The sequence below is a fragment of the Coregonus clupeaformis genome, chromosome 33 (assembly GCF_020615455.1).
Source record: "Coregonus clupeaformis isolate EN_2021a chromosome 33, ASM2061545v1, whole genome shotgun sequence".
Taxonomy (NCBI): Eukaryota; Metazoa; Chordata; class Actinopteri; order Salmoniformes; family Salmonidae; genus Coregonus; species Coregonus clupeaformis.
In genome coordinates, this window is record NC_059224.1 from 25,262,744 (window position 1) to 25,288,102 (window position 25,359).

Below are 25,359 nucleotides of genomic sequence, written 5' to 3' on the forward strand. Positions count from 1 at the left end.
CTACAGCATAGTTCAGGGGTGTCAAACGTCCGAGCCATGGAAAAAAAAAAATGAAAAAAAATTAAAGTATGTTTGGTGTGTTCAGAGCATGTTGCAGTGCTGAAAGAATATAACCTTCGTCGCCACTATGTGAGTCTTCATGCCGACAAATATGACAACTTTCAAGGACAGCGGAGATGAGAGAAGGTGAATGAACTGTTGGCGGGTCTGAAGAAACAGCAGTCTGTGTTTACTCACAGCCGAGACGTCAGTGACGCCGCAGTGAAAGCTAGCTACCTCATTGCTAATGAAATCGCAGTGGCTTCAAAACCATTTAGTGAGGGTGAATTTGTAAAAACATGCATGATGAAGGCAGAGGAGATTGTGTGCCCTGAAAAGCGGCAGGCTTTTGCAAATATCAGCCTGACAAGAAACACAGTTGCAGACAGGATTTCCGATCTTTCAGTGGAGTTGGACAGCCAGTTGAAGCAAAAAGTAAAGTCATTTATTGCGTTTTCGGTTGCAATTGATAAACGCACGGACATTACAGATGTTGCACAACTGGCCATTTTCATCCGCGGAGTTGATGACACATTGACCGTCACCGAGGAGTTCGTGGAGTTGGTGCCGATGACAGATACAACGACAGCAGCTGATATTTTTACCGCACTCGTCGGCGAGCTGGACAGGGTCGGAGTGGACTGGTCCCGCGCTGTCAGCCTGGCTACAGATGGTGCGCCCTCAATGATCGGGAAAAAAGCAGGCGTTGTGACAAAGTTCAGAGAGAAAGTGCAATCTGCAAATGGAGGACGTGATTTTTTGACTTTTCACTGTATTTTGCAACAGGAGGGTTTGTGTTGCAAGTCATTAAAGATGGATAACGTCATGAAGGTGGTCATCCAAACTGTTAATTTCATCCGATCCAGAAGCCTGAATCACCGTCAGTTTGACAGCCTTCTCAGAGAGAAAGACCACATCTATGGCCTGCCATACCACACTGAGGTAAGATGGTTAAGCCGAGGTGCTGAGGCGTTTCTTTGATTTACGAGAAGAAATTGAACAGTTCATGGAAGAAAAGGGCAAACCAGTGTTAGAATTTCATTCCGCAGAATGGATGCAGGACCTTGCATTTATGGTGGATGTTACAGAGCACCTGAATAACTTCAACAAACAGCTGCAAGGGCGCAACAAAGTTGTCACGCAGTATTATGACAGCATGCGTTCTTTCAAGTTGAAGCTGTCATTGTGGGAGACGCAACTTGCCGGTGGTGATGCAGCTCACTTCCCCTGTCTGAAAAATGTGTGCGCGACCCAACATGTGGCAGACATGAAGCGGTTCAAAGATAAAATAACGGGACTGTTACGGGAGTTTGAGCAACGCTTTCAGATTTATGTTTTTATGTTGATGTGCTATTGTTTTTAATAGATTTTATTTGTATATGTATATTTAACCTATTCTTGACTCTGTGGTTCTTGCACTTGTTTGGGGAACAGGATTTCATTATTTTTATCTACATTTCTGCCTGAGAAATGACACCCTGATATACTTATGTGAATCACTGAGGCATTGTGTGTTTGTGTGTTCTTTGTCCTCAGAACTTTCAAATAACTTGAGGTGTTTTATGATTAATAGTGATGTTGTGCTTTTGGACACTGTCCTCAGGCTCCAGCTTTCTGTTTTATGTTTTTATGTTGATGTGCTATTGTTTTTAATAGATTTTATTTTATTTGTATATTTAACCTATTCTTGACTCTGTGGTTCTTGCACTTGTTTGGGGAACAGGATTTCATTATTTTTATCTACATTTCTGCCTGAGAAATGACACCCTGATATAGTTCTGTGATCTGTGAAACAGTTCTGTTAATCACTGAGGCATTGTGTGTTTGCGTGTTCTTTTTCTTTAGAATTTTCAAATAAACTTGACATGTTTTATGATTAATAGTGATGTTGTGCTTGTACTATTTTGGACACACTGTCCTCAGGCTCCAGCTTTATGTTGTATGTTGATCGTATTAAAACAAAGAAAACAATCTGAAGTTGTTGTTTTTAAGTTATATATACCATGATTTTTCCGGTCCGGCCCACTTGGGAATAGATTTTCCTCCATGTGGCCCCTGAGCTAAAATGAGTTTGACACCCCTGGTATAGTTGTACCTACAGTATAGTTGTACCTACAGTATAGTTGTACCTACAGTATAGTTGGACCTACAGTATAGTTGGACCTACAGTATAGTTGGACCTACAGTAAATAGCCTCGTTATTGGTATTGTGTTACTTTTAATGTTTTACTTTAGTCTATTTAGTGAATATTTTCTTAACTGCATTGTTGGTTAAGGGCTTGTAGGTAAGCATTTCACGGTAAGGTGAATACCTGTTGTATTCGGCGCATGTGACAAATAAAATTGATGAGAATTTGTTGCTTATGAATGTTCTGAATTCTTCTCATAGAATAAGACAAGTACAAGTGTTGCATAAAACATTGAATAACTTAGTAATAATGACAATAATAAGATTTTCCCCCAAACTCTTCTGATATCAATAGACTTATTCAATTGTGTTGTGAGGAATTTCCGTCTGCATATGGACTAATAAAGTACCAATCTATTCAAAAGCTAAATAACAAAATAAAGATGCTCATGAAGTTCTTATTTTCATAAAAAAATAAAGAGTACACATGCAACATTGATTAGGGCAAGTGTTGAGTCAAAATGTTTATATTTTCATATTAATCACAACCCTTGGTAAGAATGTCATTGCTTAGAAAAACTAATCATATTTTTTTAAAACTCTTCTTCTGATATCAATATAAAGATGCATAGCGGCATTCATTTCTAAACAAACTTCTAGAAATACTATAGGCATATAGAAATACTATATTTTCACACAAAAAAAGTGATTTAGGATCACTTTTCTCTTGCCTCAACCATCGTTTCATCACAAAGTAAAGACAGGCTTTTATGACAAAACAGCACGGTTTTGATACTTAGTATGATAGTTTTGTCAACTGATGCAAAACCTGCTGTTGTCACTCCCCACTGTTAATAAACGACACTATAGTCAAAATGTCATAAGCCCACCAGGCCACAGGAAGAACACTTTGGTGCCAAAACACTCCATTTTGGTGCTACAGGCCCATGGTAAAGTAGATCAGTCAATGAGAATACATGTTCTTATTTCCTCAGGCACTGGAAGTAAGGCCATGTCCAATGATCCATCCATCAACCATCTCCACCTTGCAGAAATAAGTGTGTCTTGACACAGTGCAATAATGTTTTGACAGTGCATATCATTGATAAATCTATTATGATATTTCAGGTGGCCCAAATGTAATGTGTTTATAGGGATAGGCTTAACAGGAGATTGTCCTCAAATCCTCCCCCTCAACAGGAATTGGTCTGTACCCTGGTAATGTGTGCACTATGCATAAGTGCGACTAAAAACTTGAAAAACGTCCTTTTAGACTTCTGTATGCATCATATTATCATTTGTTTTGTCCTCATAGGACATTAGAACTACTGCCACATGCTGGAGAATATGGGTCATTAACAGTATATTATCTGTTCTTCAACATATTTAACTTGTCTCATCATGACCACTGGTTTTATGCCCATTAGACAGTATCATATCCCCACGTCACAAGAAACCAACTGTCTTGATTTCACAATAGCTTTACAATTCTCTCTCAGACACACATCATGGCATTTATCCCAGTTAACTCAACCTATACAACCAACCATCTGATACATCTTGTGAATATGTTAACTGGACAGCCATGGTTAATATACTCCTAATAACACACGCACACACACAAAAAAAAAATATACATATACATACACACACACACACACACACATACATAAACACAGATTCTGGTTCGGGGGAGGGACGAGGAAAAAAATGCCATCCATATACATTACATTAACAGCAGAGCAAGTCTGGCTAGGGTCAATATCCCTCCCCTTATAGTCCACACATCCTCTCTAACCCTGCTGCTGTAGCCCTGCGATTGGCCCTCTGCGGTGTCCGTCACTGGCTTGGTCGGTTGGGGCGGTCCCTCCAGTAGTTGTTATAGGCCTCCTGGAACATGTTCTTGCAGCCGAGCTTGGCGTCAAGGCGGGAGCAGATGAGGAAGGAGCCGCCCATCTTGCGGTGGAGGGAGTAGGTCTCCTCGGGGGGCGGGGTGAGGCGCTGCTTCAGCATCACAGGGATCAGGTTGTGGATGCGCTCCGTGGTGCTCTGGGCTCCGAAGTTAAAGGGCTCCGTGGAGGCAAAGGCCTCGCCCAGGATCATCACCGCGTCCACATGGGCATTCACCATGGACTGAGGGACGGGCAGAACATAATCAGAGAGAGTAATAACCTGTATGTGTTTGTGTTTTAGTGGGTTCAGGGGGAGCCATTGTAATTAAGTTATGGGTATTCACTACTCAGTTTATGCCATGGAGTAATGGAGAGCCTTCTCAATTCATTGTCTACGACTAAATAAACTAGTATGTGGCATTGTTGACTCATATGTTCAGAACGAATGATGTGACTCACCTTTGACTCATAACCTGTGAGGAACTTCATGTCTACTGATCTCTTCCGAACCCCCCTCTCTGTCTCCCTCTGCTGCTGACTTGATGAGCTGATTAAAACACAATGAACGCCACACACATCGAATAAATCATTTTGATCTGTTATGTTTTGTTGTGGGATAAAGTCTAATATCTTACCTCAATGTAAATGTCAGTGAAGTCCTCACTAAATCCTCTTGTGGCTCCGAAATCCAACAACGCAACCTATGGATGGAACAGTAGTAATGTTTAGTCATTCTAAGCATTCAGCAACATCGTGCTACTGTATAGGATTAGCATGCTCTACAGAAGACACCAAGAAGACGGAAGATCCATTTAAACAGAGACAACCTTTAGGAAGGTCATCAAAATTAGTTACAGGACTAATGATGAAGTTGATAACAAGAGTTAAAAGGCAGACTCACTCTGTGTGTCTGTGGGTCGTAGAAGAAGTTGGACCAGTTGGGGTCAGTCTGCATGTATCTGAACTCAAACAGCTCCCTTAAACAAAGTTTCAGGATATTCTCACAGATCTGACACACACATAGAGACAGAGGCAGAGAGAGAGAAAGATACTTAAAGATCACACATCTTTCAGTCTGCAATTTCACCACCAAGTGGCAGTAATACACTGTAGCAGGTGTTTTGGTGGGTGAGGTGACAGAAATTAGGTTGTTGTAGTGGCGTTTGTTTTACACATCAAATCAAGCTTGGCAAGCAGAAAACACACATCAAAATCCACATTTACACAATGTACCATAAGTAAGTATGTAGTAAGTACCAAAATACACAATGGTGGCCTTTGTTAATGTATTTGTTATTGAACAAATACAGCATATACTGACCTCGTTTTTGAGTTCCTGGGAGAGTTGTTCAGCCTGGTCCAGAGGGAAGCCGGGGACCAGCTCTGTGGTGAGGACGGCGTTGCTGCTCAGCTCGTCTATTACGTCTGGTACGTAGAAGAACGGGTGGTCTTTCAGCAGCTCCCTGGACCAATCACATAATACTCATCAGACGCCTGAACACCACAACACACAGCTCTGAAAACTACAGCTGGACAACTCAGCACTTAAGATTAAATGGGAGTATATGTACATTATTTATGTCATGACAGTTCACAGGATATTTCCATTGTTTTCAAATAGCATTATGTTACTGTATGAACTTAAAATAACGCGGTATGATCTTCTCTTCAAACTCCACAGATTTATCAGTGAGTGACCTCAACAAAAACTAATTGCATCTCCACAATCCCTCAAATAATCCTCCAGTGTCTACACTCTAACTCCATGTGCTTGGGGCTGTAGAAATCCCTGTTTAATGGAAGGGGGAACCACATACTGTATGAACATGTATAGAAGGGAGCGTGTCACCGGCCATGGTCAAGGTGAAAAAGCATGTCATCCACAGCTGGTGCGTACCGTGTGTAACAGGAGCCTCCTCTCTGGACATAAACCATATCTCTCACCCTGCCTTCCTGTCAACAGACCCGGGGATGATGGCGCGGGGACGGGGGGGCATGAGGAGATGGCATGGGGAGGGGGTGCTTGTTGTCTTCTTGTATTATGTCCAGATCAGCTATATTTAAATGCTGGCTGCAGGCGAATGGTGCACATTTATATCAAGTCATCAAACCCAACGCTCCCCAGAGGGCTAGAGTGGCTATTCTTAGACCCTACAGGCTACAGTACATTTCCTGATCTGGAGTCATATGTTGTGTTGTCCTCCCACCATATGATCTGGAAAAGGCACTGTGTTTAAGAGATTCATTTACCTTGGCCCCCTTGGGAGAGATGTATTTACTAAGTGCTCAATAAAAAGCCACAGCTTGAGGCATCACAAATTCCTATTGCTTGGCTACATCCAACTTCATCCAAAAGATAAAGCAATCTTTCCCCTTTTATTTCATTTCTGGAGCTTGCAGTGACGATTAGATGATGAAAGTAGTTATGGGGAGGTGGTCTTTAAGAGGAAGCTCATCTGGTTGTTTTGATCACTCACTGGAATTTCTTGGCACATTTGGCCTCTCTTATGTAATCACATTCCAGTGCCAGCTCTCTGCTCATCACCTCAATCAGATGCTCAGGGAAGAGACCTGCACAAGATGTTAACAGAGGGAGAAAGAGCGAGAGAGAGACAGAGAAACAGATTGATTATGGTTGACTGAGGTCTCATGTAGAGAGGGATGTGTGCTTGGATCATTCCCAGAGTACAGACTCAGTGGAGGCCCAGACTGATGGGTATTGGACACCATCATTGATCATCTGCTGGGTGACTCTGCTATCTATGACATTGTGGGCTCTATTTTCGTCAAACGCACGTTAGTTTATAATTTCGTCATGTAAAAAGTGGCGCACTGGCATTTTCCACCCCTTACACCAGGTTCTGCAATTTACCTGTCTAACATCAGTTTGCTTGCGCTGAGGTGGGGAAATATTTTAGGTGTGTCCTTAAAAACGTGTGCCAATATAAGTCTGCGCAAATAGGGATATTTAAGAAGGACCGAAAGCTGGTCTTAGCGGTAACACAATATGTTATGGCATTGATTTTTACCAGCGGAGGTGCACATAGTAGTCTTATGTCCATCACCAATGTTTAAAAAGACTCTTATTTTATGCATCTTCAACTTTCCTCTATTGGACCTAACTGTCAAATTGCGGGAAATCCGATCGCTGTCTGTGGTGCTGAATCCGCTTGTAGACTATGTTTGCCCGTTTTTTTGTTTACCTTTCACGGCCATATCAACGGCGATGGTAGGCTATAGCTACATATATTTGGGGGAGCAGTATTGGTGAATGGACATTCCCCCTTTCTCTTTATATTGGATATTTTTCCAGCTCCTGTGAAAAGTTTGGATGTGCGTTAAACCCTCTATAGTCTACATTGTCTTAGGTCTAATATGCCCACGGGGAGCAATTATGGGAACTGTAACGGTATTTAGACAAAACCTATTTGTTGTTTAATTTTATTAGAATTTGATTCAAATGATTAACTGTCTTTTTAGGTCTTATCAATAGGGAATTTAATCTTGCTTATTGACAACGTTTGGCATGCCCATGGCTCAGACATAATGCATAATACAGTAGGCCCATGTCAGTGCGAATGCTATGTTAACAATATATTTCCATATTTAAGCCATGCATATTTAGCAAATATGGGATAAGGCTAGATTTTTATATTTTGTTTCTGTAGGCTATTTAACAAACTAGGCTATAATGGACTAACATTCGAATTGGAGTCGATGACAACGTAATACATAAAAGACCGTAAATACACGACTTGAAGCAACCACATATTTAGCCATGGAGTACGTTCTGATTGGCCAGTGAGGGGTCAAGCCTCAACACGCCTTCAACTTGTTTATTCATCAAAACCCAGTCATTTCGCCGCCACCGCCAGCTACTGCTTCCATAATTCTGGTTGTGAAAATAGCAAAAATATTTCTGACACACCCCGAACCTATTGCGCTACCGCCTGCTCTTAGATTTACCATTGCGTTAGGGTTGTTAAAATAGAGTCCTGTATGTGTGTGCGAACAGGATCAGGGCAGGATCAGAGTGTGTGCTTACAGGGAGGGGGGCAGTATATTCTCCACGTTATGTTGTGCTGCATGTGTGATTTACGCTAGGTCATAAATGTGATTACTACGTCATGCTACAAATAAAAACCATAAAATAAAAAATTGAATTCTACAAAACAAATCTGAAATCCGTTCAGGGATAGTCACCTTCAGGCAGTGCGTTGCTCATGGTGAGGAGAGTCATCAGGTTGTTGACGTCACTGTCGATGCTTTTAGCCACTCCGGGGTACTGCATGGGACAAACGGAGCAGGAGAAACAGCATGACAAAACAACCGTGTTTACCAGTTTGACTCTGACACCAAAAACCAGCCCTGACGACAAGCTCTGACGTGAAAACAAAACACTGCCATAATGAGGGAAATGGAGACGGTAATTTAAACTTCTGAAAAGCACTAAGAGCCATGTCTATATACAATTTTGGAGATAAATCTCTACAGTTTATGACAACAGAGCTTACTCTAAAGTATTTTAAGATAAACAATATGGAGTTGACACACAACACATTCCCATGTGCTTCAAAAGGTCATGAATAAAAGCTACAGACTTCTTTTATCTCTTCAAGGAAAGACGAGCATTGCCTTAAATGGAGCCATGAGAACAGCAGAAAAACAATCAGATTGTGGAGCTAATGCTTGTGGTCATTGCTGACATTAGTTCTCTCTCATTCAACATCGGTAATTTCTACACTTTGGACTATTACATCACTGTAGCAGATGAGGCCTTTAATGTAAAAACAGAGGATATAAAATACCTATACTGTGATGTAACTGAACTCCTACCAGAGGTTTGTTCAGGAGGGTGCAACATTACAGAATGTTCAGATATAGAAATATATTGGTCTGTCATCGTGTAGAACACTGCATCCTGCTGAATAACTCCCAGGTCTCCATCTCACCTGGATCTTCATGGCCACCTCCCTGCCATCCTTCATCTTAGCCAGATGGACCTGTCCGATGGAGGCCGCAGCAAACGGCCGCTCCTCAAACGAATCCAGCTTGTCCCTCCAGTTAGGGCCAAGGTCGTTGTTGATGGATTTCTACACAGGGAAAAGGACACATACACACAGATACACTGTTGAGGGAGCTGCCATTAGGTATCACTGCGATGGGCTTATAGCCTTCAACGATGGTACCTTATGTCATGACTTGCCCTCATGGGTTGAGGATCAAACATGCCGGCTAGGCAAAGGTTTGAACACCCCCTTTCCCGGGGCCAGTTTTATGACCGGTCGTAAATACCTGTCTGGTGGGAAGCAGTGTCTGGTCCTTGCCATGAAGTATTGGGAGAAAAAAAAACTTTTAACAAAGGAAGTCTTCCTGCCAAGACTCCAACATCCAAAAGTGGATAATGAAACAACATTTGTATAAAATAATGTGGGAAATGGTCGGTAGGGACTTAAAGAACAATCATGTCAAATTCGTTACTAAACTCAGCAAAAAAAGAAATGTCCCTTTTTCTTCAGGACCCTGTCTTTCAAAGATAATTCGTAAAAAAACAAATAACTTCACAGATCTTCATTGTAAAGGGTTTAAACACTGCTTCCCATGCTTGTTCAATGAACCATAAACAATTAATGAACATGCACCTGTGGAACGGTCGTTAAGACACTAACAGCTTACAGATGGTAGGCAATTAAGGTCACAGTTATGAAAACTTAGGACACTAAAGAGGCCTTTCTACTGACTCCAAAAAACACCAAAAGAAAGATGCCCAGGGTCCCTGCTCATCTGCGTAAACGTGCCTTAGGCTTGCTGCAAGGAGGCATGAGGACTGCAGATGTGGCCAGGGCAATAAATTACAATGTCCGTACTGTGAGACGCCTAAGACAGTGCTACAGGGAGACAGGACGGACAGCTGATCGTCCTCGCAGTGGCAGAACACGTGTAACAACACCTGCACAGGATCAGTACATCCGAACATCACAGGACTGGTACAGGATGGCAACAACAACTGCCCGAGTTACACCAGGAACGCACAATCCCTCCATCAGTGCTCAGGCTGTCCGCAATAGGCTGAGAGAGGCTGGACTGAGGGCTTGTAGGCCTGTTGTAAGACATCGCCGGCAACAACTTCACCTATGGGCACAAACCCACCATCGCTGGACCAGACAGGACTGGCAAAAAGTGCTCTTCACTGACGAGTTGTGGTTTTGTCTCACCAGGGGTGATGTCGGATTTGCGTTTATCGTCGAAGGAATGAGCGTTACACCGAGGCCTGTACTCTGGAGCGGGATCGATTTGGAGGTGGAGGGTCCGTCATGGTCTGGGGCGGTGTGTCACAGCATCATCGGACTGAGCTTGTTGTCATTGCAGACAATCTCAACGCTGTGCGTTACAGGGATGACATCCTCCTCCCTCATGTGGTACCCTTCTTGCAGGCTCATCCTGACATGACCCTCCAGCATGACAATGCCACCAGCCATACTGCTCATTCGGTGCATGATTTCCTGCAAGACAGGAATGTAAGTGTTCTGCCATGGCCAGCGAAGAGCCCAGATTTCAATCCCATTGAGCACGTCTGGGACCTGTTGGATCAGAGGGTGAGGGCTAGGGCCATTCCCCCCAGAAATGTCAGGGAACTTGCAGGTGCCTTGATGGAAGAGTGGGGTAACATCTCACAGCAAGAACTGGCAAATCTGGTGCAGTCCATGTGGAGGAGATGCACTGCAGTACTTAATGCAGCTGGTGGCCACACCAGATACTGACTGATATTGACCCCCCCTTTGTTCAGGGACACATTATTCAATTTCTGTTAGTCACATGTCTGTGGAACTTGTTCCGTTTATGTCTCAGTTGTTGAATCTTGTTATGTTCATACAAATATTTACACATGTTAAGTTTGCTGAAAATAAACGCAGTTGACAGTGAGAGGATGTTTCTTTTTTTGCTGAGTTTATGTTGTGATGTCATTAAAGACGGTGGAACAACATAACTGTATCTCTGGGGGTGTACACTTCCCAGTTATGAGGTTTGCATCCAATTGTTGTATTAAACGAATGATTAAGTATAATAATACTTTTGTGAAGATAACAATGTGATTATAGCATTCTAGATGAGATGATTGTTTTCCATATTGATTTGTTCTCAGTCAGTGGCCATGCCCAGATGAGCACAAACATGATGGAAAGATCCTTTTACCCCGAGTGCATAAAAAGCCTTGAAAAACATTTTAACATTAGACCAGGAAGCCCAAGGCTTAAAAGGGTTGACACTCTACAAGACCAGCAGACGTGAAGCTTGAGCTAAACGTTATAAAATGGTTAGACCAGAAAACGTCAGACGTTGAAATTGAGAAATTCTGAAACTCTCAACCTCTACACGAGGTGAAGAAGACAATGCACTAGACCTTATCATCTCAGTCTGCAGCTGGCATGTATAGTCGTCTAGAGAACTTTCACTAAAGACACGAGTTGGAAAGGACAATCCCTCTCCGACAAGTATCCATTCTAACCACAACTACGACCAGAAACTCTACCAAGGACATTGGGATCTCTGGTGGGCAAACCAGAGTCCTACATCATCAACTCAACTATGGAGGACAGCTACACATAAATACATATTGCATTTCTAATCCAAATGAGCGTTTAGTGGGGTTTTAAGCATTTGTGTAGCATATTTTCCAAAGTAACCACAATAGTTTGAATCTGTCTCTGCCTTCCACTCAGACCCTCATTCTACCCAAGCATTCATGCTATTGTTTGTCCAGTCCACTAGGGACCTGTTTTCATTGTATTACATTAGTAATCAATAACCTGTGTGTGGGTTTGTATTGTGTTATTATTTAGTTAGTTAATAAATAATTAAGCCAATTTGTTTATTGCTGATTCATCAATAAGGTTAGGGTTCTTGCAGGTTCAAGGATTATGCGACGTTCAGAATGTGACTGATAAGAGGTAATTATTTGATAAGTGATTTATCGATATATAACATATATATCTTCTAAGAGTTTCATTCGGGAGATGGTAACTCGTTAAACAATTTCTTCTGTGGTGCCCCAAATTCCTAATGAGTTCATTGTTACATGATTAATTTAATCGAGTGACAATTAAACATAGTTAGGTGATTCGATAAATAACAGTCATACATTCAAGTAAGTCACGTCACGACACTTATTAGAAGACTGGGGTTACAACAGATCTGATAGGTATCTTTATTCACTTTCATTGTCGTCATGACGGACTGACTGACTAATTCATGACTCAAAAGAGCAGCTTGGTACTCATTTGTTTTCTAGTACTCCCCTTTATAGCCAGGGGCTAAAGGGCTAGCGACGAGGGTACTTAAGGGCAGGTTATTAAAGGTGAGACATTACCGTCATCTGCTTGATGGGCATGAAGTCTGCACTCTGTCTCACACGCTCAAATATCTTGGCCAGCTGGGGGTTGATGAAGGCATCATCTGAAACACAGAAGAGCGGGAGATGGAGGTGAATGACTGATCAGGCTGATTGACGCACAACAGTCAAAACAAAACATGAGGAGACAAGCTGTCTTGTTCCTGTCTGTCAACCTGTGCATTACACTATGAAAGGAAATTACAGGTCTTAATCACAATGTCTTGTTCAGTTCAAAATGACCAATCAATATAAATAAAATCTAAGCCATTGGAACCTCTGGGAATTTAGATAGAGTTCTTCACAGTTCACAGGTCCTTGCCAGTGTTCACTAAATGTCTCTGGGAGGCCAAGACGTTTGGCACAGCAACCACCTTCACATAACTGAAGCTGGTAATGCCGTAAAAGGTCCCTCAGATTTGTTATAGCAACAGCGATGTCTGTGCATGTTAACCAAAACAAAGCGGTGTGAGCTGCGCTGCAGGGCATTGTGGGTAAGATCTACAACAGTATAAACATTCCGACAACAAGTGGGAAAAAGCACCGGAGGAGAACGGCAGGAAAACACATTAACTCGACCCAAAAAAAACACAGAGGTCAGAGGAAGAGATTCCTGCCCGATCCGGCTGATTGTGAGTGAGGGTGACTTTACTCAGTATTTAGGCTTAGTTCGGCAGAACAAAAATCTATTCTCTGAATCACATCCATCGGCCTGTTTTCTGAACTGAGAATTACCTAAGTGGTGATTTTACCTGTCTTACTTTAAATTACGGATGTTTATCTTGACTTGTCTGAGGAACAGACACATGTATCTGTTATGATTAGACAGCCATTGAGCCAATCATTAAAGAGATTCTGTTACTTTTGTATACTTTTTAGCCAGTCGTTCTGAACGTAGCCAAAAGTGGTCCCCGAAAATTGCATACGCGTCACATATGTGCAGATGTGTACCACGTCATTGTGGTCTCTTCCGCTCTGCTGAGTGTGCATCTTGCTAGCTGTCACTCAAATGGCGAGGGGCTGAAGCTCATTGGCTAGAACTCGAATTGCTAGGGGGCTGGCCCATGTTGGGGAAAATGACGAAGCACAGCGTACAGAAAAACAGTCACTTTCAAACTAGGGATTTCGTGGGTAATTGAGGTAAGAAAGTAATTCTGCTCATAGATTATGCATGTAGGAACTACACATCTAACAGAATAAATATGAAAAGCATATGCATGGCCATGGTAGCAATTTAAAGAGAACCCTTTGGAGTTCATGAGGAAATTATCAGACCAAAGGTGAGGACAAAACAGTTAATCTGACAAGAGTGAATCCAAACATTACACTGTTGATTTCATGTGCATTTCACATTTACTGTACATTTCGCAGCATTTGTCAATAACGAAACCATGCAAATACTCTGGAAACATTCAGTAACATAATAAGAATGTATACAAGGGTTTGAGTGAGGGGTCTAACTGGTGTCTCCAAGTTATTGCGTTGTAAGGATAAGTGTAATGTACACAGTGTACGAAACATTAAGAACACCATCCTAACATTGACTTGTATCGCAGAGTCGGACCACAGAGTGAAGGAAAAGCAGCCAACAAGTGCTCAGCGTATGTGGGAACTCCTTCAAGACTGTTGGAAAAGCATTCCAGGTGAAGCTGGTTGAGAGAATGCCAAGAGTGTGCAAAGCTGTCATCAAGGCAAAGGGTGGCTATTTTAAGAATCTCAAATATATATTTTTTTGGTTACTACATGATTCCATATGTGTTATTTCATAGTTTTGATGTCTTCACTGTTATTCTACAATGTAGAAAATAGTAAAAATAAAGAAAAACCCTTGAATGAGTAGGTGTTCTAAAACGTTTGACCGGTAGTGTATGTCCCAGGTTGACGACAATAACTACTGAAATTCTACTACTAAATCTATTACTGAGCTTCTGTATACAGTTAAGACCTACCTGTATGCAACACCTTCCTAGAATACCAAGCCAGTTTGAAAAACAGTTTTGTCTAAAAACAGTAGAGGACACTAGCTTAGTCACCTCTGTTTACATAGGGAAATATCAGTTGTTTTCTAACAAGCAGCGATTATGGAGCTTTGGTATAGACCGGCCACTTCAAAACTCAAAGGTTGCAGTTCTGTCATGGCTGGTGGCTTATTTTGAACCCTGGCTATGCCTTGGCTGTTGCTGTCCCTCAGTAGTACATGTGGTATGTGTCACACAACTGACATGACAATGGCAGGAGAATGCCAGTGCATTGAGTTGCATTAATCTTATGCTGTGCCCTGTGACGCTGAATACCAGCTAGCTGGAGCAGTTGGGAATTAAGGATGGGCATTTGAAATAAAAGTGCTGTGTGTTGTTGTGACCCAACCTGAGGTGAACTAGGTGATGCATGAATAGATGCCAGTAAGGTGGGAGAGGGACAGAAATAACTCCTGTCTCTGTCACATAGTCATCTACAGAGGCTGGAGGAAAGCCTCACAGTATCAGCCCAGTGAAGGTTATGGAGATGACTCATGGCTTCCCTGACACTAGGGGAAAGGGTCATGAAGCCTGCTGTCAGAAGGTGTGCTGTGAAGGTGTGGTGCAGGAATCAAGCGCAGGACGCAGGAACTTAGTCCAATAGACTTTAGTGAACCAAAACTCAAAACGAGTCAAAAGAGCTTGGAATACGAGCGATTACGCACACAGGCGTAAAATCAAACAAAATAACAATAACGCACAAACACGTGCGAGAACCTCTCCAACACAGAGGAGAGAACGAAGCACAGACATACACGACAGAAAGTTCAATCACACACAACACATGACAAACACAACGAGAACTTATAGGACAATAATGAACGCTAAACGATAACAGGTGTACAACATCAAGACAAAACCAAACGAACATCGAAACATACAACGGTGGCAGCTAGTACTCCGGAGACGACGACCGCCGAAGCCTGCCCGAGCAAGGAAGAGAGGCAGCCTCGGCCGAAACCGTGACACCTGCCATGCTGCAGCACAGTAGACATTGCTGAAGTGGGCAGTAAAAAGACGGTATGGCAAAGACACAAACACACACACACAACAAATAACCATAGGGAACAGAGCAGCATAGAGTGGTGACTGGGGTCGAAAAGAGAGACAATGTTTTGAGAACAGAGAAGGTGCTACTGGAGGTGTGTATTACAATAAGGATCCCAAAGTAAGCCAGTTCTCACCTTGAATGCTGAGCATCTGTCCCAGTTTGAGTGCAGCGCCACGGACCTTACACAGTGTCCTGACGATCCGCTCTGCGTTAGCCTCTGATAGGAACGGACTGGAGTCCAGAACAGTCTTGTCAGCTGAGGGGAGAAATAACAGTCAGCTCTATGCTATACTCTGAGGTTGGCATGGAAAATGTGATTTTCCTGGCGAGAGGTGAACTAATGTTGAATCTCATGGGTTTAGTGGATAGGTAGTACAGGTATGGCTTAAGGGAGATAACTCTTTAATAAATGATATGTAACTGCAACTCGAGTTGGGATCATTTGAGGTAAAGGTGGCCAGCTGTTAAGTCAAAGCATTGATATGATAATTCCTGACCACGCTATTGACACTCTCAACACATGGTATAGAACACCAGCTCTCTTCCTCACACCCTGTCTAGAGCACCCCATTCCCATAAAAAAAAACTAAAACGTGTTTACTAGAAGACTGCTGAGGCCTGACGTGTGAATGTCTTTGCTGGCTATACTGTAGTGTGTTCAGTCCATGTGGGGTGTGTACGTCAGTGTGTATGTGCTCTATATTCCTGGGTCTGTTGGTGAAGCGTAGTCTCTGATTAACTCATTAGGCTCCACGTGTGGCGTCTACACTGGGGATCACCTTACTCCTCCCTCCCTCCTCCCTGGATGAAGTTACACCAGGGCACAGCCTGGACACAAATCAGCTTAAAGCCTACCCACATTCTAGACATTTAACAAAACATTTCTTTTCAAAACTAGGCATTTTCATAAACCAGTGAGCTAAACAATCAGACTAGGAATCTCTTCTCTCTCTAAGTCAGTGCTGCCCAATTCCGATCCTGGAGGGCCGAAAGTCTTCGTTTTTTTGTTTCTACCTGGTAGTTAACTGCACACACCTGGTGTCCCAGGTCTGAATTAGTCTCTGATTTGGAGGAAGTGTTTCGGCCCTCCAGGACCCGAATTGGGCAGCCCTGTTCTAGGTAGTGCTTTGTGTAGCAGCACCAGTCGGTCCGGTTTGAAGCCCTCAGACACCCTCCAGCAGAGAAAGAGGCCCACCTGCCAGGCAGCCCAGGTGGAGTGAGGGGGAGAATGTGTGTCAGTGGGCCACACTGACATCAGGAGCCAGAGCAGTGCATACTAAGGCTTTAGGAGCAGAAGGAGATTTAAAAAGGACTTAAGGTATCTTGCTCCAAGATGACCTCAGGCACACTACTATATCCCCCAGGACAGTCTTGATTACCATTACATCAGAGCACAGTGCACTGGAAGAGTAGACCAAAGTCTCCCCCAGTAGATCTGCTCTGATGACAAACTATACTCTACCACTACACTCACTCTGTATTGTGCAGCAATTGTGCTCATTTGATAATGGATGTGTACTTGTATACAATCTATGACTAAAGATTGATTTATTAACTTATCAATCATTTCTGATCCATGGATTAAAGTTTGATCTCCATTCAAAGCCCTAGATTCAATGTACTTGTCTCTCTTCCAGGGTATTAAGGAGAAAATGGCTCTGTGAATAGCTGTATAATGTCCCCATCTCCCCGGCACTGGATTAGACTGCCACACCACCTCCAGCGGTCCAACCGTGGCATGGCGGAAGACTAATTTAAGAGTGCGCTGGAAAGGTCAGCTCAATAAACAGCCTGTTCCAATTCTTCTCCCGACAGCTGCAGGCCCAGGCGTTAAAGACTGCTGGAGACCTCACCTGTCCTCTGTGAGTTACAGCAGGCCTTGTGTAACATAGCGCAGGGTTTCCCCCAAACTCGGTCCTGGGGCCCCCCTGGGTGCACATTTTGGTTTTTGCCCTAGCACTACACAGCTGATTCAAATAACCAACTTATCATCAAGCTTTGATTATTTGAATCAGCTGTGTAGTGCTGGGGGGCCCAGGGACGATTTTAGAAACCCTAACAGAGCACAGCCTTTCATTAAGGGCCCTTTGTAAGCGCTAAGACCACACACCTCAATTGAGCCTAACTATAGCAGTCTATGAACTATAGCCTAGTGTGTTTAGCTACGCTGAGTGACAAATGATTGATTTTGATATTAATTATTATGCCTCTCTGCATGTCTGTATAGGTTCATCATCATATCATGCCCTTGTCCATTGCATGCAAATGAAAGGTTACAATGTCATTCCTAGACTGGTTAAATCCTGCGAGAAATGTCAAAGGGGCATTGCGTGCATGTTACATCTGGGTAAGTGTCTAGTATGCATGCATGTACACGTAATGTCAAACATAAACCCGCTTCCAGTTACCGTAGGAAACAGTTTATGGTAAACAGTTATCGTTATCCTCACTTGGCCTCATACTCTTCATGGCTACCTCAGCCAGTGCTCCGAAACCCAGTCCTACAGCCAGACCTGTGAGGACACAACACAGTGTAAACAATCAAACACCACATCCTGTCATAACATGATGTTAAGCTCTGGGTTGTTCAGTAGGGTACAACGTTATGGAACGTTCAGATAGAAATATATTGTGTAGAACAGACATGGTTCTCTGTCATGAAGCGTAAGGAATCGTGCCAGCTCTATACATGGCCTTTCTATCTACAACGTTCAGATTATTGTGCCCTCCAAAATCTATTACAATATTGTACAGTACAGCCCATTGGGTAAATTGCTTCCCCCAGCCTTTTGCTTTCCCCATGACACATCAGTCAGGTCAAATCAGTTCCTGCTAGCTCTAGGAACAGTCATTTATGCCACTCTAGTCTATTTAAGACACAGATGTAGTTCAGTTCAGTCTTTCAGTTACATTTAACTTCATTTCAATAAAAACCTTGAACCCACCTGTCCCTGACTTTACCTAAAGAATAGCTGGGCCTCGAGGACTACCAATAGCTACCAGTCTAATAAATACATTTAATTAGAAAGGCCTCATTGGACCGCTTGGTACAAATGTCATTTGGTTGTGTTTATAAAAGGTGTTAGGTAACAGAATATAAAATGTAAATATTTGAAAGAACATAACATTTTCATTAGTTTGTTACTGTGGGCTATATGTAAAAACAAAAAACCAGTAACACAGAATTAATTTTAAAATCCATTATATTCGCGGAGTGCCTTTATTACAACTATGAAACAAAAAGCATGTGCATTGAAACACAGTAAAGCCTATTTTTTATAACAAAACAAATAAAAATACCTGAGCAAGACACGCGGTCAATTAATAAAATTTCAGAAGATATCAGTAGCCTAAACATCAGTATAGGCTCCAAGCGTGCTTGTGAATAGTGAAAATCAGCACAAAAGCAATAATGGTATTATAATGAATATAAGTGTTGATATGACAGCGGTGAATTTTAAAAAATATTATTGTCAGTAATTGGTCACATTATTTGTGGCCTCACTCGTATGGTGAGGGTCTATGGTGTGCGTCTTCACACAACAGTTGGATCTCATTTAGTCATTCTCCCTTGTCCTAACAGTCACCACAAATCTTTGTCACTTTCACTTGATTGCAACACTTCCCACAAACAAGTCACTTGCAGCTGAAACGGGTGTCGTGGGTTCTGTTCCGAGTGCATCTGCCCAGCTTGCAGTCTCTCCTCCCCGGGAGCTGTGCGCAATTTGGCTCGCGCAATGGCTCGCATGGAATCATAGGTCTCTCACGTAGCCCATGTGCCAGACTCATGATGAAGTCTCTCCTGCTCATTGTGTTGTTCATGCACTGCTTGAACAACGCGCATGCGTTGATAGCAGCCAAGTATGTTGCAGAACGCAGCAACAGTTCTTCCTTTCACCTAGTACAGCCGTGCCATCTGATCAGAAACAATATCTGATACTTGCTCACCTGCTGCCTGATATGGATCCTTTCCCAGATATGGAAAGCCGTTCAGCATGAATCAGAATAATTAATCATTTCTAATTAATTTGTCATAAAAACAATGAACATAATTCCACTTTGACATTATGGGGTATTGTTTTGTGTAGTACGCCAGTGGCAGAAATACTTTCTGAAGGCACTGTATGCGCTTCTGGATCAATCAATACATTTTCTGACTGATTACAATTAGAATTTAGTGTCCTGAAGTTATGACCCATTTTAACATAATGCATTAATTTAGCAATTTATTATTCATTATGGAATATGTGTCCTTCGCCCCCGCCTGTCGGGCACTGTTTTCCCGCAGCACTGTTTTTATTTTTTATGGCAGTAGCCATTGAATAATCACCCTTTTGCTTCCATGTTGAATTGATAGCAGAGCAGTTACAACACTGTCTGGATCAACCCTTTGGTGTTATTTCTGCCATAGATCTCTACTTTTCACTAAACAGGAATTTGGGCACAGAAGAGAAATGTGTCACTGTACTGAGAATATGAGGGGAATCCAGATCTACAGCACATAATTAAGATCACAGCTAACTAGCACATTCCATGGCATGTACAGGGCATTCAGAAAGTATTCAGACCCCTTGACTTTTTTCCACATTTTGTTATGTTACAGCCTTATTCTAAAATTGATTAAATTAATGTTTTTCCTCATCAATCTACACACAATACCCCATAATGACAAAGTGAAAACAGCACATTTATAAAAAAACAAAAAAACAGAAATACCTTACTTAAATAACTATTCAGACCCTTTGCTATGAGACTCGAAATTGAGCTCAGGTGCATCCCATTCCCATGAATCATCCTTGAGATGTTTCTACAACTTAGAGTCCCCCTGTGGTAAATTCAATTGATTGGACATGATTTGGAAAGGCACACACCTGTCTATATAAGGTCCCACAGTAGAAAGTGCATGTCAGAGCAAAAACCAAGCCATGAGGTAGAAGGAATTGTCCGTAGAGCTCCGAGACAGGAGTGTCGAGGCACAGATCTGGGGAAGGGTATCAAAAAATGTCTGCAGCATTGAAGGTCCCCAAGAACACAGTGGCCTCTATCATTCTTAAATGTAAGAAGTTTGGAATGACCAAGACTCATCTTGAGCAATCGGGGGAGAAGGGCCTTGGTCAGGGAGGTGACAAAGAACCTGATGGTCACTGACAGAGCTCTAGAGTTTCTCTGTGGAGAACCTTCCAGAAGGACAACCATCTTTGCAGGACTCCACCAATCAGGCCTTTATGGTAGAGTGGCCAGACGGAAGCCTCTCCTCAGTAAAAAGGCACATGAAAGCCTGTATGGAGTTTGCCAAAAGGCACCTAAAGACTCAGACCATGAGAAACAAGATTCTCTGGTCTGATGAAACCAAGATTGAACTCTTTGGCCTGAATACCAAGCGTCACGTCTGGAGGAAACCTGGCACAATCCCTACGGTGAAGCATGGTGGTGGCAGCATCATGCTGTGGGGATGTTTTTCAGCGGCAGGGACTGGGAGACTGGTCAGGATCGAGGGAAAGATGAACGGATCAAAGTACAGAGAGATCCTTGATGAAAACCTGCTCCAGAACGCTCAGGACTTCAGACTGGGGTGAAGGTTCACCCTTGCAACAGGACAACGACCCTAAGCACACAGCCAAGACAACACAGGAGTGGCTTCGGGACAAGTCTCTGAATGTCCTTGAGTGGCCCAGCCAGAGCCCAACTTGAACCCGATCGAACATCTCTGGAGAGACCTGAAAATAGCTGTGCAGCAACGCTCCCCATCCAACCTGACAGAGCTTGAGAGGATCTGCAGAGAAGAATGGGAGAAACTCCCCAAAAACAGGTGTGCCAAGCTTGTAGCGTCATACCCAAGAGGACTCGAGGCTGTAATCACTGCCAAAGGTGCTTCAACAAAGTACTGAGTAAAGGGTCTGAATACTTTTGTAAATGTGATATTTCAGTGTTTCGTTTGGAAAAATTTGCAAAAGTGTATTAAAAAAAACTGTTTTTGCTTTGTTGTTATGGGGTATTGTGTGTAGATTGTTTTTTTTCCCTCATCAATTTTAGAATAAGGCTTTGACGTAACAAAATGTGGAAGAAAAGTCAAGGGGTCTGAACAATGTCACACACAGCACTCGCCGCTTCACACCCCCAAGTTAGTTTAGGACAAAGCAGCGGGACACAACATACCAGCAAGCTGCTGGCTCACCTGGATATCAACTTACAGAAATAGGGAATTGAGTTTATGGGGGGAAAATAGATGGCTTGTTTTGGAGATGACAGTAATACCGGGGTACTGGTTAGACACATTTTGAACATCATGGTATGCTAACTTCCGTGGTAAGACTACAATAACAAACAGCTCTACATGGAAGCATTCTGAAGCATGTGTACCTGTCACAGAGAACTGAAACTCAGAGAACATGATGTTGATTTAATGTATCCATGTTCCAACCCAGAATAACAACCAGGAGAGAACAGAACAGGAAACATACATGGCTAGGTATTTCCCTGCATCGGTACACCGACATCAGGAACTGGATAGCCGGTCAGCAACTCTCTCAACATGAGACCAATTTATGTTCAATCCTCAGGGGACAGCACATCACTTTTCCCCTGGAGGAGAGGGCCCTGGGGGGTCCTACTAGGTACTCCCCTGAGCGATGTGGTCATATTGGGGAGGGAGAGCAAACCAATAGGGCTCCAGAGTGCTGGACTGGCAGATGTCTGTCTATTGAGACTCACATTAGTCAAATGCCATCAAACCTGGCAACCCTAACTTCCAGCTGAAGGACGGTATTGACTGGTCAATACTGTCCCCGCCCCCAACCTCCCATGAAAGAGAGAGAATGCCGGAGCTGGCCCTGTAATGGTGTCAGGGACATGTATGAATCCAAAGTAAACAGTTGCTCCTGAGTGGCTTTGCTCTCACTTGTGTATCGGCTCGCTGCATGGATCTGATCACCTCCCAAACAGGGACAAAATGTGCAGCATGCTGGCAGAGAGACAGGTGGCCCATGCTGGGGCAGGGCAGGCCATCGATCAGTCTAGGTCCCAGAGATCAGCAGGACCCAGGACCAGATATCGGCTAGAGATGCTGCTCATATGAATCCCCCTACCTTTCTCTGTCATGACATGAGCTCTGACTCCGTCAGCCTCTGCTGCCCTACAGCTATAGCGTTCTGTCCTCATCCTGTTCACAGTCACTGGCACAGAGCAAGGTGATGTGGTGGGACGCTCAGATATCATTGTGCTTATGTAATGGGTTGAAAACAAAGTCACTAAAAACAGACACCCCTTTATTATTATTTTTTAACCAATTTGTTTATGTATTTGTCTTAATTAATTAAAAATTGTAAATCTAAAGATGTTGTGCTAGTACAGCGGCCAGAGGTCAATGGAAAGTTAGACTTACCTGTGAGAAGGTCCACGCCCACTGGAAGGCCCAGAGAAATGTTTAGCTATGAGAGTCTGGGGCAACCGACATACCAATCATAAGGAGCAAACGCATTTGTGCTCAATTCTTACATGGTGCCTGGAAACATGATGACTTATCCAGTTTTACAAGGAGGTTACTGGCACAAAGGAACACCACTTGTCTGGTCATGCTAGACACTGACTAGAAATTGACTTGACTATAGGAGTCATCAAAAAGAGGGGAGAGTGTAATGGGTTAAAAACAAAGTCACTTAAAACAGACACCCCTTTATTATTATTAAACCAATTTGTTTATGCATTTGTCTTAATTAATCTCAATTGTATATTCTACATGCTTTAGCATTAGTAGTCCATCAGGCCAATAGATGGAGCTGTTCCACTGTGGTAGTAGGAGAAACAGCAAGTTCTGGCAAAGCAGCGCGCACCATTCTTCAGAATAAAGAAAGTGCCAGAACTTTGCAGACGTAAACTTGTGTCCGTTCTTTTTACTATTACAGGTATGTAACAGAACTTCCAAATGTTATAATATCGAAAGAATATGCAATAACATGCTATTTAACAACTTTGTCAAGGTATTATCACATTAGGAAAGGTTTGGTGTTTTGTGTCGAACTGAGTGAGAGAAGAACGTGATTTACAATATGTTGAGAGTATATGTTAGCTTGATGCTAGCTGAGGTAAAAACGACTTACAAGTCACAGAGACTATGTTTACTGAGTAGCTTACTTGTACTGGATTTTGTCTAGGAGATTTTATAAAGAATCCATTTGTTAGGGATTTCTGAGTTTGTTTCACTTATTATTGGTTTTGTGTAAAATTGTGCTCACGAGCTGGTAAACTGGCCGCGCACGCTCAGTCTGGAGCGTGGACTTTTAGTACAGACAGTGCGGGTGCAAGTGAGAGAGAGACGATTTTACGGAGGTGCTACTATCTTAAAGCTGAATGTATGGTCAGTTTTCTATATTGGTAGCGGTATATAAAAATAACTGAATGTTTTTCTGTCTTCATATATAAGTGTTTCTATTGTATGAACGTGAAATACATTTAGGTTTTTATGTGAAATCATACAGTAATTTTTTTAAATTCTGCTTCAGGTAAAGTGCATTTATGTTGTGTAATTTAAAGTGTGCACTTGTTTGATGTGAATGTTTTAAAAAGTACGAACAAGAAAATAGACAATTAAACAAGAGAAGAAAAAAAACATTCTTCAGAATAAAGAAAGCGCCAGAACTTTGCAGACGTAAACTTGTGTCCGTTCTTTTTACTATTACAGGCCACCTCAGCTACAGACTGAGACCGGTAACACTTACATGACAGACAGCTCATTGTGTCCTATCTTCTCCACACACACACACACACAGTATCTACAGGTCATCAAGGGGCCAAATATCAAAACAGCCTGTGGTAACAAAAGACTCTGCTAAAACCATCAAAATATATCTCCTGCACACAGCAACAAACAGAAGCTTTAACTAGTGTAGTACAGGTCAGGTTGATAAGGGTAGAGAGGCTTCCCTCTCTGTGGCTGCATTTACACAGGCAGCCCAATTCAGATATTTTTTTACTAATAGTCTTTTGAACAATCAGATCGTCTCTTTTGCCAAGAAGCTGCCTGCGTAAACTCAGCCTGTGTTTCTCTGAGGAGGCAGCAGTTGACTGGCTTGACTAGTTAAGAACTCCCACGTAGCTAATCTGTAGTCTGCTCTGCAGGCCTACTACTGGTCAAAGTGCAGATTAACCTCCAGCCGTCAAGGGGAGAGGAGAGGTCTCAGAGGACAACTCACTCACAGGATGAAGACACACAGGCCACCTTTCACCCACTGGCCTGCAGCATACAGGCAGTAGATATATCAAGTTGAGGATAAGCCGACGGGCACTGTTTTGTACACTAGGGTTGTGTTAGGCAGACACAGACAGGAAACATAGGGGCATGTGGGTGGGACACTTTGGTACACGGGTGGCTTGAGTGAGAGAAGGGGACATAATGTAACATAATAGGGTAAAAAAAATATATAGGACGAAATACAGGCTCTATTTCTAGATATTGACACTGGTTACAGCAATAGTGGTCACTGAATGTTTTTGGCAGAAGAGTACGTTTGCCTTGTGTGGATCGGTCGCATAAGACTTTTCCTTTAATGTAATGTCTGGATGAAATGGGGGATCAAAAGGTGACCTCAAGCCAGAAACAGAATAAAGTGCTATTTTTGACATTAGAGCCTTATGTTGATGCCACTAAATCAAAATTCCCAAGTTAAAAGGATCAAGTTCTTAATACTTATAGCAATGTAATCAACAGCGATATCTTACTGATCCAATCACATTTTCAGTACTTTCCCTACCCAAAGATAATATAATACACTTGACATTTGTAATGGTAGCCTTTTGTGCACTTCAAATTCAAATACACAGCAATAATAAAACATATTAGAAATCAA

The 25,359-nt window shown here is 42.6% G+C and overlaps 1 protein-coding gene across 1 annotated transcript in view; it reads right to left on the reverse strand.

Annotated features, from left to right (window-relative positions):
- Window positions 1-2,666: 2,666 nt before the first annotated feature.
- The window catches only part of LOC121548894 (atypical kinase COQ8A, mitochondrial-like), a 43,462-nt gene continuing 20,769 nt past the window's right edge, over window positions 2,667-25,359 (reverse strand). Inside the window, 12 exon segments of the mRNA XM_041860540.2 lie at window positions 2,667-4,300; window positions 4,519-4,572; window positions 4,574-4,606; window positions 4,695-4,760; window positions 4,961-5,068; window positions 5,381-5,522; window positions 6,537-6,630; window positions 8,263-8,344; window positions 9,012-9,152; window positions 12,428-12,513; window positions 15,651-15,773; window positions 17,968-18,030. Coding sequence (XP_041716474.2) covers window positions 4,007-4,300; window positions 4,519-4,572; window positions 4,574-4,606; window positions 4,695-4,760; window positions 4,961-5,068; window positions 5,381-5,522; window positions 6,537-6,630; window positions 8,263-8,344; window positions 9,012-9,152; window positions 12,428-12,513; window positions 15,651-15,773; window positions 17,968-18,030 — 1,286 coding nt within the window. The 3' untranslated portion in view covers window positions 2,667-4,006.